This window comes from Acanthochromis polyacanthus, chromosome 8 (genome assembly GCF_021347895.1).
Source record: "Acanthochromis polyacanthus isolate Apoly-LR-REF ecotype Palm Island chromosome 8, KAUST_Apoly_ChrSc, whole genome shotgun sequence".
Lineage (NCBI taxonomy): Eukaryota > Metazoa > Chordata > Actinopteri > Pomacentridae > Acanthochromis > Acanthochromis polyacanthus.
The window spans coordinates 39,049,032-39,065,860 of record NC_067120.1 but is presented as its reverse complement, the minus strand read 5'-3'; the positions used below and the strand labels follow the sequence as shown (position 1 = coordinate 39,065,860).

Sequence of the window (16,829 nt, the reverse complement as noted above, 5' to 3'; positions counted from 1 at the left end):
TCTTTTTGTAATATTATTTGGCAAATTTTAGTCATTTTCAATCTCTTGTTGTTTTTTATTTTCAGTCTCTTGTTGTTAATTGTCTCTTTTTTTGTCGTTTTCATTCTCTGTGTTGTTTTGTTGTCTCATATTGTTGTATTTTCAGCCTTTTCTTAAACTTATGTCTATTGTTCTGTCATTGTCAATCTATTTTTGTTGTTTTTTGTCAATTTCTTGACATTTTTAATCTCTTTGTTGTTGTTTTTAACTTTTTTTTGTTATTTTCAAACTATTTTGTTCTTTTTTGTTTCAATTCTTGTCATTTTCAGTCTTTTTTTGTTGCTCTGTTGTCTCAGTTCATCCCTGCTTTTAAAAAGGCTCAGATGCAGCTCTACACTGCTGCGATGATTCCATGATATACAAAACGCCAGAAACAGATTTAGTATGTCCCAGTCCATCAGTCAAGTTTAGGCTGAACAACAACAAAAAATAACGGTTATCCGTCTTATTTTGTTAAATGTCTCCACTTCCCTGATCACATCTCTAATGGGAGGAACTAAGAACTGAGGCTGTAAAAACTGGAAAATATCACCATGACTGTCTCATAGTCAGTAACAGTTCCACCTCCGAGCAAAGAAATCTAACTTTATTTTGTAAGTACTTCCTGTTAAAACCACCACATGCCCAGTTTCAAGCTGTGTTACTATGGATGACGATTATTGTTTTAAAGGCCAACTCTGGTTGTTGATTTAACCCCTAAACATAATTTCTGTGCATTAAAGTTGCACATTTTTAAGGTTTCTTTCATAAAAATACTCAATTTCAGCCTTAAAAACACTTCAAACGTGCAGATTTATAAATTCCCTGCAGTTCAAACGCACCAGCTCACCTACAACTCTGTAAAATCGCTTCATTCTACACAATTTTAAGCTACTGTGGTCAGAGAAAGTAGTCTAAGAGTGATGACAGGATTGGTTGTTCAGGTTTGTGACATCAGAAACCTTAAAAGTTTGAATCTGTGTTTTTGAGACTGAATTTGACCTCTTATTTTATTCATATGTCTTCCAGCACATTAAAAAAAACACCATATAGTCCCGTTAACGAGGTTAAAAAATGGATTTTCATCTGTTTTTAAGGTTTCAACATATTGGACATAAAAGGAAGAGCAGCGTCATTAACCTTTAGGTGAAGAAGAGCATCAATTGGAGCCACTTTAATCCCACCCAGGACCTTTTGGTAAGTGCTTTCTTCACCTTTCCAGCTTCTCTGCACCATTAACTATTAAAGGATAATTGCTTTTGAAATGCAATAAGCAGCTACATAGTCTTATTATGTGCAAATGTGCAGATGAAACAGAAGGAAAGGTGTCCTAAACATCTGGATTTTCCTCTCCAGAAACATCAGTGTTTCCGTTCTCATCCTCGTTTTTTGTTTTCTTTTTGAAGACACTACTTCTGTCCATCTCCGGCTCTGACAAAATGAGACGATTACTCATCTTCCCTCCTCTCCCCGGGGTTTTCCTTCATTCATGCGCTCCCATAAACACTATAAATCACACAAATTGCCATGAACGTTGGTCTGCTGATGCAAAAGAGATTGAAAACCGCAGCGTCCCCAGAATGTCAGCGAGCAAGAAGCAGGAGGTTTTAGAGTTTATGAAACAGATCTGTTGATCCACGATTAGGGCTGGTCCGAATAGTGGTTTCTGGCCTCCAAATATTCGAGCCCTATTAAAGACGAATACCCGAATATTCGTTCCGAATATTCCATGGCGGCGCGGCGGCGGCTTGTGGTGGAGACGGCCCGAATATTCGGATCCGTTCGTCTGGTCTCCTGGGTCCAAATTTTGCCTTCGTTTTGTCTTCAGTTAAACTGAAGAATTCCTAAACAGCGGAGGTCTTCAGCATCTTGTCTTGTGTTTATGCAACGAAGTGAAGCGTGACGTCAGAGTGGGCAGCAACCCGGCCATTCAGGTGGTAAGAAACATGAATGGAGGAGCCGAGATGAGCCGAACACGACGGGATGAGCCGAAGTGGACCGAAGACAAAGGGAAGAGACGAGCTCCGAATATTTTCGTCTGGGGGGAGGAGGGGGTGATCACAGACATATGTGTAAATGTTTATGTGATCACAGGACGAGATGAGCCGATAAGTGCCGATGTGGGCCGAAGGCGGAGGGAAGACAGTAATGCTCAATATTCTTTTCGCCCGGTAACGTCCGACCGGAATGTTTGGACAACAAAATTAATATCCAGATACCGCCGTAGCGAATGAATATTTGGATATTCGGGTCCAGCCCTATCCACGATGCCTTTACCTGTGAGAATGAGCAGCTTTTGGTGTGTTTAAAATCACATCTTTTCATTTCTTTTTATTGTAAAGTTTCTTTTTTTTGGGACACTGGATGAAGGATTTTAACAAATCTTCGAGTGTTGCTTAAACCCAATAACCGATCTAATATCTAACCTTATACTTCTAAAATGAAATTTAAGTTGACGCTAATTGCCGTTGGTACGCCTCATGTTTGCATATTAAGATTTCCAGGAACATTGGAAGTGTTGCAGGAGCACTGGGAGCAGAGTATTGTTGGATAAAGACACTACTCCAATGGATATTGCACCTAAAAGCTGTTTCTACCAACTATTCATGCATTTTTGGGTGTTTTCCACAGCCAGTAAGGAGCCAATACCTATAAATGATTGAATTGTTGAAGTTCCGCTGGTAGATGATCCAGCAAATCCTGCAAGAACGTCCATTTTCACATGTCCAAGTACCAGAACAATCATTAAAGGGCAATTGGCAGCTTACATAGAATGAAATTTGCCCTGAAAGTGGCAAAAAAGTAAAAAAAATCTCAGCTAAGATTCAGATTTTTACAGATATGAAGAACTGTAGAGCCTCCAGAGACAACCAGAGGTGGATAGACTTCGGGGAAAGAACTACCGAATGTTGCAGGAGCACTTGGAGCAGAGCATCACTGCGTAAAGACACTACTTTATAGGGGACGGCACCCAAATTTAAATAAGGTTTTGGGGTTTTTATTGGTCCAGTTTTTGGTAGCTAATGCAAAGAAATAAAGTATAAACATAATCTGATGAGTAAAATGCGTGCAAACTGTGGCATTTTTGGCAACATTTGTGTGTTTTTCTAAAAGCTTTTCACTGTTTTGTGGCCATTTTTTATACTTAAGTAGCTAAAATAGTAGTAGTAAAATCAAACAAAGCACCCCCAGTTCTTCTCCTTGTTCCGTTAAAGTCCCCATAAACCCAGACGGTGTGAGATTCATGTTCAACATCAGGACCTGCCACTGGAAGAGGTCATCCATCATTAACTGCATTTTTCACACCTGTGCTTTGTTACTGTGATGTGTGAAATTGTGTTGTGAGAAAAAGCTAAATGTTGGTTAAACCAGCAGAAAATGGTGTCAGTGAACACAACAGCTGCACATTTGAAGCTTCGCCACCAGAAAACAGAAATCTGATCTTTGGTATGATCAGTCGACAATTTTTTTTCTAATTTTGGGTTTTATTTGTCTTATTTTATGTCTCATTTTGTTCTTGTTTTTTCTCATTTTTAAATGTTTTCTCATTTGGAGTCTCATATAGTCTAATTTTGTGTGTGTCTTGTCCCTTTTTATGTCCTATTTTTTGTCTTGCTATTCTAATTTTGTAATTTTTTTTCTAATTTGATGTCTCTGATTTTTATTTTTCTCATTTTTTGTCTTGAGTTTCTAATTTTTATGTGGGGTTTCATTTTCCTCATTTTTTTATCTTATTCTTCTCATTTTTAAATACTTTGTCATTTTGTCTGATTTTTCTTTTTTGTGTCGTGTTTTTCGTATTTTATGTCTATTTTTTGTCTTGTTTTTCTCATTTTGCATTTTTTGTCATTTGAAGTCTCATTTCTCTCATTCTGTCTGATTTTCCTTGTTTTATGTCTTTTTATTCAGATTTTATGTCTCATTTTATTATCTTGTTTTTCTCATTTTTAAATTTTTCTCATTTGGAGTCTGATTTTTCCTGTTTTTGTGTCTTGTTTTTCTTATTTCATGTCTCTTTTTTCGTCTTGTTTTATCATTTTTTAATGTTTTTTTCATTTTGGGTCTGATTTTTCCTGTTTTTGTGTCTTGTTTTTTCTTATTTTATGTCTCTTTTTTGTCTTGTTTTCTCATTTTTTTAAATGTTTTTTTTCATTTTGGGTCTACAATTCTACAGTTTCATTTAGCAGATGCTTTTGTCCAAAGCGACGTACAACACAAGCAAGAATTCAGACATAAGGATAAACCTGTAGTAAGTGCAAACAGTGCTTCAAGTGCGATTGGTCAAAGGTGTTGCCATAAAGTTGCAGAAGAATTGCCAACCCCCCCACCCCACCCCCCACTTTTTAAATTATTTTTTATCTTTGTCAGCGCTAAATAAATGCTGGGTTTTGGCCCACCTGACTTATTCTACCCCTAAGGTGGAGTCAGATTAAGTGCCTAGGTGTTCTCTAAACAATTGAGTCTTCAATTGTCTTTTAAAAGTAGAAAGGGACTCAGCAGAATGCACAGATTTTTCCAGTTTTTGTGTCTTGTTTTTCTTATTCTGGGACTCGGTTGCTCCTCACCGTTCCTCCGCTGCAGCTCCTCCTTTCCGTTCTTGCTGCTGCCGGTCGCCGTCCTTCGGGCCGACGAGCTCTTGCTGGTGTTCAGCTTCCCGGATCCGTTGCTCGACACCGAGCCGTCCTCCTCGCTTGGCAACCGGCTGCAGTCGCCATGGCAACAGAGGAAGAGAGGGAGAGAGAGAGATGAGAGAGAGAGTCGGGTGAGCGAGTACACAAACAGGGCATCACCTCACGGTTATTACTGGAACACGCTGCCAGCTTTAACGGGAAATTAAAGAAGAGAGAATGAACTGCTATTAGCAAAACATTTAATAAAAAAAGATTGAAAAACGCTTCACGAGCCAAAAACATGTTGAGTGTTGTTCCACATGAGAGCGTGAGTAAATAGAAATGTGGTTTAAGACTATTAATTCTGCAAAGAAATAGTCTACTAACTAAAAATAATCATTCCATCAGAGAATGCAAAGAAAAATCAGATTTGTGTCCAAAATCTCGAATGTAAAACTAAAAAGACTGAAAAAGCCACATTACAAATCTGTTTTTGTTGTTTCATTTCCATAACCAACCTTGAGCATCGGTATTATGGGATGGATCATAATGTGAATCATAGAAACAGTCATTGGTTCCCTGCATGTGTTTCTGTTTTCTGATAATTCACCAGAAAGAAATTTAAAAAGTGACTTCTGGGTAAACTTTGAGGCTCTTCTCAGCACACTGACAGGTGATTGGTCAGAACTATTATAGAAAATGAAAGGATAATTTTTATCTACAGCAGATACCAGGATCATTGAATGGACAACATTCACTCATTCATTTTCTAAAATAGACACAGAACTGCGTCAGTTTAATGTCACAGATAAAAATGATCCTTTCATTGGCTACAATTGTTCTGACCAACCCAAAGGCTGCTTGGAGATAGTTTAAAAGTTACACCATTTCTTTTCAAAATGACATGAAAGTTGTCCAAACTTACACAAAAAATCCAAACTTAATCAAATTTACCCAGAAATGGATATGTTCTAGACAACCACCTGACTGACCCATGTTACCTGGGAATGATGGAAAACGACTAAAAAGTCTCCAAAATGTCACTAAAATGATTCAAAATTACTACGAATTTGTCTGAAATGACTGAAAATTTGACAAAAATGACTGAAATTGTCCAGGATTACTTGAAAATGATCCAAAATCCAAAATTAACCAAGTTGTTTTAAATAAAAACGCTCATTTTATTGTCTACAACTTGTTCTGACCAACCACCTATCACAGGTTACTTGGAAATAGTTGACAATGACCAAAAAATGTCCAAAGTTACACCATTTTTCACCCCCAAAATGACATGAAAGCTGTCTAAAATTGCACAAAAAATCCAAACATATTCAAGTATACTCAAAAATGATCAAAACTTTGACAGAAATGACTTGTTTCGGGGTAAAAATGGGAACATTCACTGTCTATAATGTGTTCTAGACAACTTGGGAATTATTGAAACGACTAGAAAGTCTCTAGAATGACATTAAAGTTAGTGAAAATTACTACACAATTGTCCAAGGAGACTCAAAATTTGACAAAAATGACTGAAATTGTCCAAGATTACCTGAAATTTTCCAAACTCTATCAAGATTTTTTTTTTAAATAAAAATGCTCATTTCATTGTCTATAAATGTTCTGACCAAAAACCTATCACAGGTTACTTGGAGACTTTATTTTTATTTTTTATTTTACATCCCTTATTAATCCCACGAGGGGAAATTCTGATTTTCGCATATCGGAAATAGTTGACAATGACCAAAAAATGTCCAAAATTACACCACTTTTCCCCCAAAATAACATGAAAGTTGTCCAAAATGACACTAAAGTCAGCTAAAATAACCGCAAATTTGTCTGAGATGACTCAAAATTTGACAAACAAATGACTGAAACTGTCCGAGATCACCTGAAAACTGTCCAAAATCTACCAAGTTGTTTGAAATAAAAATGCTCATTTCATTGTTTAGAACTTTTTCTGACCAACCACCTACCACAGGTTACTCGGAAGTAGTTGACAGTGACCAAAATTTCACCTTTTTTTCCCCAAAATATGAAAGTTGTCCAAATGTTCTGAAATTTACTCAAAAATGAATACGTTCTAGACAACTACCTGTCTCAGGTTACGTGGAAATGATTGAAAATGACTACAAAGTCTCCAAAAACACTCAAAAAGTCTCCAAAATGACAGTAGAATTAGTCCGAGTTACTACTGAGTAGTCTGAGATGACACACCTGAAGTCAGTGACAGAAAAGGAGGCAAACTGAACCAAAACAACACCGTTTATGGTCTCGTTGTTTTTTGTTTTCAGTATTTTTGTGTCTCTTTGTGTCGTTCTTTAATTGACTTCTGCAAGACAAGCTGTCAACAACAGTGGGCAACTATTGTGAGGCCATTTTTTTAAATTTTTTAAGCATTTTTATCATCAGTTCTATGTAAAAATGTGCTCCAACCAGTAAAGAACATCTAGATTAGAACAGGACGGCTGTAAAGGACGACCAGAACAACAACAGTCCTGATGGAGTTGGGCAGGATGGCTGAAGGGCTTCAGTGGAAACAGCTCAGCACACATGTATGACTAACAAGAACACGCAACAACACACAGTAACAGACAACACGCAACACACAGTAACAGACACAGTAACACACGGAGGGTATGACATCGACCTCCACCAACCACATCTCCTAGATTACATAACATCCTCACTGTGAGTCTCTTTATCTACACAGAGGTCACCTTAACATACAGAACTTTCCTTCAAAAAGGCCAAACATCTGTGAAATAATATTATATAGTTATATAAAATTGTTGAATTTTACATTTAAACATCTGAAAAAAATACAGATTTTTGATGTGGCCTGTTTATTTCTTACAGTTAACATGTATATTAAAGGCTATTTTCTCTAATTATTTTTTAAATGCTTTATTTTATTTATTTGTTATTATCTGTAATTTGACAAAACAAATGGAATCTGTAAAATATTAATAAACAGCTGAAGAGATTGTCTTTCTTTGCAGTCATATGTGGGAATGACAGGGAACAGTCTTGACCTTGGAAGCGAGTCTCGATGCTTCCTGTCACATGAACTCAGAATTTATCCCCACGAGGACGAAAACACATTTATGTTCCCACAACATGAATAATACAATTACACAATTACACACACAGACAGTTGACTCGAGGGCAGACGATAAACTAAAGCATAAACATGGATGAGGGCGGAAGTAGAGTTTACTCTCCTACATGAACACATGAACACACACATGAACACATGAACACACAAACACACACATGAACACATGAACACACACATGAACACATGAACACACACATGAACACATGAACACACAAACACACACATGAACATATGAACACACACATGAACATATGAACACATGAACACACACATGAACACATGAACACACACATGAACACATGAACACATGAGCACACACATGAACACATGAACATACACATGAACATATGAACACATGAACACACACATGAACATATGAACACATGAACACACACATGAACATACAAACACACACATGAACACATGAACACACACATGAACACATGAACACACACATGAACATATGAACACATGAACACATGAACACATGAACACATGAACACACACATGAACATATGAACACATGAACACACACATGAACACATGAACACATGAACACACACATGAACACATGAACACACACATGAACATATGAACACATGAACACATGAACACACACATGAACACACACATGAACACATGAACACATGAACACATGAACACACACATGAACACACACATGAACACATGAACACACACATGAACATATGAACACATGAACACATGAACACACAAACACACACATGAACACACACATGAACACATGAACACATGAACACATGAACACACACATGAACATATGAACACATGAACACATGAACACACAAACACACACATGAACACACACATGAACACATGAACACATGAACACACACATGAACACACACATGAACACATGAACACACACATGAACACATGAACACATGAACACATGAACACACACATGAACACACACATGAACACATGAACACATGAACACACACATGAACACACACATGAACACATGAACACATGAACACACACATGAACACACACATGAACACATGAACACACACATGAACACATGAACACATGAACACATGAACACACACATGAACACATGAACACACACATGAACACATGAACACACACATGAACATATGAACACATGAACACACACATGAACACATGAACACATGAACACACACATGAACACATGAACACACACATGAACATATGAACACATGAACACACACATGAACACACACATGAACACATGAACACATGAACACATGAACACACACATGAACACACACATGAACACATGAACACACACATGAACATATGAACACATGAACACATGAACACACAAACACACACATGAACACACACATGAACACATGAACACATGAACACATGAACACACACATGAACATATGAACACATGAACACATGAACACACAAACACACACATGAACACACACATGAACACATGAACACATGAACACACACATGAACACACAAACACACACATGAACACATGAACACACACATGAACATATGAACACATGAACACATGAACACACAAACACACACATGAAAACACACATGAACACATGAACACATGAACACACACATGAACACATGAACACATGAACACACACATGAACACATGAACACACAAACACACACATGAACACATGAACACACACATGAACACATGAACACACACATGAACACATGAACACATGAACACACACATGAACACATGAACACACACATGAACATATGAACACATGAACACACACATGAACACATGAACACACACATGAACACATGACCACAGAGCGCCTGCAGGCCTAGAAGCAGCAGCTGCTCCACAACGTGACGAACTACAGGTGGTTTCACTCAGAAATACAGTTGTTGTTCATGAAAATCTGCAGTTTAGATCACAGCGAACAAAACAATCAATAATAACAGGCAGCTCTGTGGAGGATAAACTGGTTAGCATCCAGGTTAGCATCCTGGTTAGCATTCTGGTTAGAATTCTGTTTAGCATTTTGTTTAACATTCTGATTAGCATTCAGGTTAGCATTCTGGTTAGAATTCTAGTTAGCATTTTGTTAAGCTTTCAAGTTTGCATTCTGATTAGCATCCAGGTTAGCATTCTGGTAAGAATTCTGCTTAACATTCTGGTTAGCATTTAGGTTAGCATTCTGATTATCATCCATGCTAACATTCTGGTTAGCAATTTAGTTAGCATTTAGGTTAACATTCTGGTTAGAATTTTGGTTAGCATTCTGATAATCATCCAGGCTAGCATTCTGGTTAGCATTCTGGTTAGAATTCTGTTTAACATTCTGGTTAGAATTAAAGTTTGCATTCTGATTAGATTTCTGATTAGAATCCAGGTTAGCATTCTAGTTATAATTCTGGTTTGCATTGTGGATAGTGTCCAGGCTAGCATTCTGGTTTTTATTCAGCTAACACCTCTCTGCTCTGACCAGATGAACAATCAGAAAAATAATTACTTCTGGGTTTTTTTCAACAAACAGCCGCATTGAAAAATAAAAATGAATGAATGAATATCTACCCTATAATACTACACACACCCTAAAATACTGCATTTAACCTCTAATATTACATTTCCGCTCTAACATTACATTCATTATAAATCCTTAACAACGTTATAAAACAGGATTTTTACAGAGCTATTTGCATCTAACGTGAAAAAGTCTTGCTCAAGGACAAATTTTGCTCTGAACCTTTGCAGGAAGAGAGAGTTAAAGGAGAATAACTTTGTGAAGACGGAGCACAGAAAGCATCAGTTATGTAAAAAGGTCAAAACTATGAAGAAAGATTTGTGTTAGCACATTTTTCCAACAAAATGAGGCGTCACAGAGCCTTAACAGATGATGAAAAGCAGTCAAAATAGGAAAGTTTGGCAGTTTTTCAAAGGTTCTACAGAGTTGTTTAAACACGCTCAAAGGTCCTATAAGTTGGGTAAAGAAAGCTAAATAAAGACTCAGACATTCTCCCACGCTGTGTCTGGAATCACTTCCTACTGCTCTATGTCATACATCCTTTAGCTCGAGAGCTTGAACTGTGAATTTTCATGCACAATAAAAAGTCCAAGAAGTCCACATTGGATGTATTATCCTCAGCATGTAAACTCCTTTCTGCTAAATGGTTGTATTTCTATAGCGCTTTTATCCAAAGCGCTTTACATGATACTTCACATTCACCCATTCACTGATGGCAGAAGCTGCCATGCAAGGTGCTAACCACAACCCACCAGGAGCAATTAGGGGTTCGGTGTCTTGCTCAGGGACACCTCGACATGAGCACAACGGGCAGAGGATCAAACCGCAACCCTCCGGTTGTGAGACGGCCACTCTACCCACTGATCCATGCCACTATGCTGCTAACAGATGTGAAGGTCACAGATCTGTCAGCGATGACCCCATAAGCGTCTAAAATCTGACTTTACAGTACAGGGGGTCCTCGGTTTACGACGTCCTCGACCGACAGCGTTTTTTCGTTTTGTCTGAACTGGGTACATGAAACTAGTTGGCGAGCGGAGCGGATGAACACGTCATCATACTGTGTGTTTTATTCTTACTATTCAGTGTTTTTATGTCCTAGATTATGATTTTACCACTGTGTTATACACAGAGGACCAGTAATCAGAATCAGAATCAACTTTATTGTCATTGCATACTTTCATATACAATGACATTTGGTTTCGAGCTGCCCTGCCAATGGCAGCTTCAGGCTTCGCCACTGCGCGGCGCTCATGTCTTGAGGAAAAGGAAAAAAGAAAAAAAAACATATGGGATTGGGTTAGGGATGGTAGAGGGTAAAATGAAAAAAAAGGTTCATTAAACAAAATGAAACCTTCAAGGTTGGGAAATAAAAAGAGAGTGTTAGTTCTGACTTACGGTGCAAACGACTTACATCACGCCATAGGAAAGAAATTCCAGTGTAAGTCGAAGACCCCCTGTAAACTACTGAATAAATCCTGTATAGAAAGACGGTGTGATGCTTTGTTTTCTCATCCAGGAGTGATTTTCGACGTGATTTTCGACGTTTCGTTGGAACTGGTTACATGGAACTGGTTGGCACTGGAGAGTGTGAGTTCTGACTTAGGGGGAAAGTCGACTTATGTCGCACCGTAGGAAAGGAAGTCCAATGTAAGTCAGTCGATTTAAGGCCGAGAGGTCCGGTGGCCCAAATGACATTTTTTGGGCCACCAACATACATTAATTTAGACATTTTAAGGAGCCAAAATCAACTTTTAGTGGCCAAAAAAACTTAATCCTACTTTTTGCATCCTGTGTGTATTAAATGTGTAATAATTTGTCTTTGTGTGTCACATGTAGATGTTAAGTGCATTTTATGTGCCCTTGGGCCTCTGTCATCCTCTGTAGCATGCCTGTTGGAACTTAACATAGCTGCATGATGAGTGGTAGTATTGCAGTGCTTGGTGCTGGGTATAGTTCTAAGTTACTACAAGTACAAAATATTTGGGCCCCTAACCAGCGTGTTTTTTGTCATTTTTGGTCGCCAAAATCGGTTTTTAGTCACAAATGGCGACCTGGCGACCGTCTAAATCGAGCGCTGTAAGTCGAGGAACCTCTGTATAAACATCAACATTATTTGCATCCCTTTGCTCGAGTGTTTGAATTGTGACATTTCAGGCACAACCAAACATCCAAAAAGTCTACATTGGACATAATATCAGCAGCATGTAAACTACTTTCTGCTATTAAAAGGGTCATTTAACAAATGTGAAGGTCTCCTATCTGTCAGCCGTGACACAATAAACGTCTGAAATCTCGATTTACAGTGAACTGCTGAATAAATCCTGTACAGGCGGTCCTTGACTTGCATCAGAGTTCTGCGCCTACGGCGCCATCGATCAGTTCCTGGGAAAAGTCATGAACACTGTACGTGGCGTGAAACCGGCAAATGCATGACGACATATTCATCCGTTCACCAACTAGTTCCATGCACCGTGTCACGTTCCGATAAAACGCCGTACGACGTCGTAAACCGAGGACCTCCTGTAAACTACTGAATAAATCCTGTATAGAGAGACGTGTGATGCTTTGTTTTCTCATCCAGGAGCGATTTTCTTCTCTTATCTTCCTCCTGTTCCTGAATCTGTATCGACATTATTTGCATCCTTTAGCTCGAGTGCTTGAATTGTGAATTTTCATGCACAACAAAGCGTCCAAAAAATCCACACTGGACGTATTGTCTAAATACTTTCTGCTATTTAAAGGATCATTTAACAGATGTGAAGGTCATGCATCTGTCAGCGGTGACACCACAAACATCTGAAACCTCCCTTCACAGTAAACTGCTGAATAAATCCAGTATAAAAAGACGGTGTGACGCTTTGTTTTCTCTTATCTACCTGTGATAAACTGCCCCACATGTGCCTTCCTCTGTATAAACGTCAACATTATTTGCATCCTTTCTTGTCGTTTGGGTGTGAAATCCACTCACGCCGCTCTGCTCTGAGAACAGGGGATGTAATTAGTGTTCACCCAGGTGGTGGGATAACCTCTGCAACCCTTTTTTATTTTACTTTTTTAGAAGATCAGCCCCCTGTGAGACGTACGGGTCGCTGAGGCAGACTATCACACTGTGGCAGCGCTTCATTGTTGCTCAGAACGCTTCCCTGCAGCTGGGGTTATAAATATACATGCGCTTATCATCCCCGAGAAGCAAAGCACAACTAATCCCACCTCCATTCGTTCAGCGGCCGACGTCTTGTGTGCATTTCTGTGGGAGGAGGCGTCTGGTTTACGGCTTCCCTTCAGGGGGGAACATAGCAGGGAAGCGTCTGGGGAGGAAAAAGTTTACCGGAAACCATTCAACGTTTCCGCTGTTCGTAGATTAGAACTCGTAATCCCGGCAGCCGCTCCTTTGGGAGAAGAACATTTAAATTTTGTGCGATTCAGACGGATGTTTGAAAATCACACTGATTGCTCATGAATTAAAAGAGGAGACAATAACGAGCGAGATTAGAGCTGGAAGCAGACAAAAAAAAGCGGATAAAATACTGGATTTTGGAGAAAGTTGAGACAAAACTCCAGAAAACATGAAGATTAGCAGCAGCTTAATGCGACCTAAATTTCTCTAATAGCCTCTGTAATGGTACATATTAACAGAAATACAATAAAGTGTGCAGTTCATACGTCTAATCCTCCGGCCCTGTGAGGTGTTTACCTCAACGTTTTGGCCGTTACATGGATCTGATTGGCATTTCACTAAAAATGTGTCTCTCTTTTTGGAAACCAATGAATGCAAACCTCTAAAAAAAAACCTCTAATCTACAAAAATGAACTATATGAACATGCAACGGTGCTTTGAGCTGCACGAAGGGATTGCAGGAAGTTTTTTTTCCCCACTTTTCAGCACCAATATTCATCCAAAATCATCAAAAGCTGTGAAAAAGTCCCGGTTTGCATGAATAAATTATAAAACCCTGCTCTTATTTACTTTGCTCTACAAATTCTAATCTACTAAAAGTGAAATGTCCATAAAAATACGGCTTTAACAGCCACCAATCGTGAATATAATCCAGGTTTTGACAGTAGCTGGAGTTGATTTTGTTGCTTTCAGCTGTTTAGGATCATTTCCTCTGAGTTTATATGAGAGCAAATCATGTATTGTAATAATAATCTGATAATAATAATAAATATAATCCAGGTCTTGACAGAACTTTGACAGGAGCTGCAGTTTAGTTTGTTGCTTCAGCTGTTCAGGATTATTTCCTCTGAGTTTATTAAATAACTACAGCATCAGGATCCATACGAGCGTCTAGAAAGCCAGGAATCTGTCCACATTTAAGCATAACGGCAGTAATGTCCTGAATTAGGCTGTTTACATTTAGTATTTTGCTGATTATATTAGTTAGACAGACTTTAACAAGTCATTAATTATGAATATAATCCAGATTTTGACAAAACTTTAACAGAAGCTGAAGTTTAGTTTGTTGCTTCCAGTTGTTTAGGATTATTTCCTCTGAGTTTATTTAGAAACAAACCTGCAGTCGATGCATATGGTCCTCAGTCATTTACTTATAACAGCAGTAACTTCATTAATGAGGCTGTTTATTGTTGGTTTAGTAGCAGTTTATCAGCTGATATAAACTCATTTGTTCCACAGTGGATTTACTTTATTCTTACTGCATATCTATTTCTTAAGACAGACCTACAAATAAAGGATGAACAGATCCATAAGTTTCAAAAAGACACACTGATTTGTGACCTTTTGCTTCCAGACATTCAGTCCAAACATTGAATGTGTTTCTGAAAGTTGGACGGTGGGCTTTTAGGCTTTTAGGCTTCTTTTTAAAAAACTTTTACGTCTGAAAGTCTCTGAGGAACAATAACAGACTGATAAAGCAGCAACGAGCTTTTCAAATCACGTAAAAGACAACATTCTCCTCTTTTATTTGAATATTATGTTAAAAAACAAGCATTGGTTCACTTTTAGGACATTTTCCTGCAGATAAATCTGAGCTGCTTAATGAATCAACAAGTCTTTTTTTATTTTTTCCCTGAAAGCAGCTGAAGGTTTAGCAGTGAGAAGCTTCTTTCTGACTCATGAAAACGTGTTCTGGAGAGCCGAGCCGTGACATTCATTAGCGTGGCGGCTGGACAGAATCCAGCTCTGGTAATTTCTGCTAACGAGAGGACACAGATTTCTGTCCTTCACTGGAAATGTCAAGAAAATGCTTCATCCACACAATGAAGCTTTATTTAACGGCTCCCTTTGGGTTTAAATGAGACGCTCAAACAATCTGGACCCAGAAAAGCAGTGATTAATGTCACTTTGGCTAATTCTCCTGAATAATTTTTAGCTTTACAGTTGTAATTTAATGATTTTAGTCCTCCTATGAGGTTTAATGTTTAATACTTTAACTAAACTTTACAATAACATACTGTATTTATATATATTTGCTGTTCTTATCGACAATTGCTTTACAATGTTTTTACAAAAATTACAAGAATTGCAGACATAAAGTATAAATAACAACATTTCTTTCATATTTATGAATCAGAATTAAACTCTACTGACTTTGTTTAACAATTAAAATACACATCACAGTAAAACACCTAAAACAATAAAAGATAAACTTCTTTTCTATTCTTAATTTTTGGTTCAGTTCACATTTATTTGTTCTTGTTTTTGGCTCCAAAAAGCACCATATTTTTCAGTTTTTAACTGTATTTGGAAATATATTGCATCATTTGGCTGCATTTTTTCACTAATTTATCACACTGTGATGCATATTTCATAAAATACATTAAAAATAATCTAAAAACCGAAGATTCACTCCAGATATGTTTCAGATGGATGAAAAAACTTTTGCTAAAATCATTTTTGAGAGTTTATCCTCGATGCATGCTGCAGTAAAATCCACAAAACAAGACACGATATATATTAAAATTAGACACAAAACGACAAAAGCGAGGGACAAAATGACAAAACAATGAGCCAAAAAAGTTACTAAGTGACAAAAAATGGACAAACCACACAAATGAGACAAAAAAATGAGACGGACGACAAAAATCAGACAAAAAGACAAAAAAACACAACAAAGTACCGCAAAAATGAGACACAAAATGACAAAAGAAAATGAACAATCTAGTATTTTATGATCAAAACAACTTGTCATCGTCTGGAAAAGATTTTAAATTGATTTTTTTAAAAATTTATAATCTGCAGTTAATGTCTTCTCTGGAATTTTTCCACTTTAAAAAGTCAGGCTGAATTGGACCCTCTGGGGGGCCGGTTTTAGCCCACGGGCCGCATGTTTGACACCCCTGGTTCAGAGTTTGGGACACTGGAGTGACTTCTAGCTTGTTGTGGTGAGATTTAGCTTCTTAACGAGGAGATTTTAACAGGTGACGTGCAGAAATCTACAATTCTGGAGTCAGAATCTGTTGCTATCTCTGATTAGCTCCCGGATTAGAGACGCTTACATCTAATTCTGAGTTAAACCACAGAAATGCCATGTTTTTGTTCTTCTAACCCTCTGACAGCATCCTCCCTCCTCACATCAGGCTGCTGCATCCACTTTC

General features: G+C 37.9%; 1 protein-coding gene across 1 annotated transcript in view; it reads right to left on the bottom strand.

The window, feature by feature from the left end:
• The window catches only part of kiaa1549la (KIAA1549-like a), a 144,709-nt gene that overhangs the window by 30,144 nt on the left and 97,736 nt on the right, over positions 1-16,829 (bottom strand). Inside the window, exon 14 of the mRNA XM_051951865.1 lies at positions 4,584-4,720. Coding sequence (XP_051807825.1) covers positions 4,584-4,720 — 137 coding nt within the window. The remainder of the gene's footprint in view (positions 1-4,583; positions 4,721-16,829) is intronic.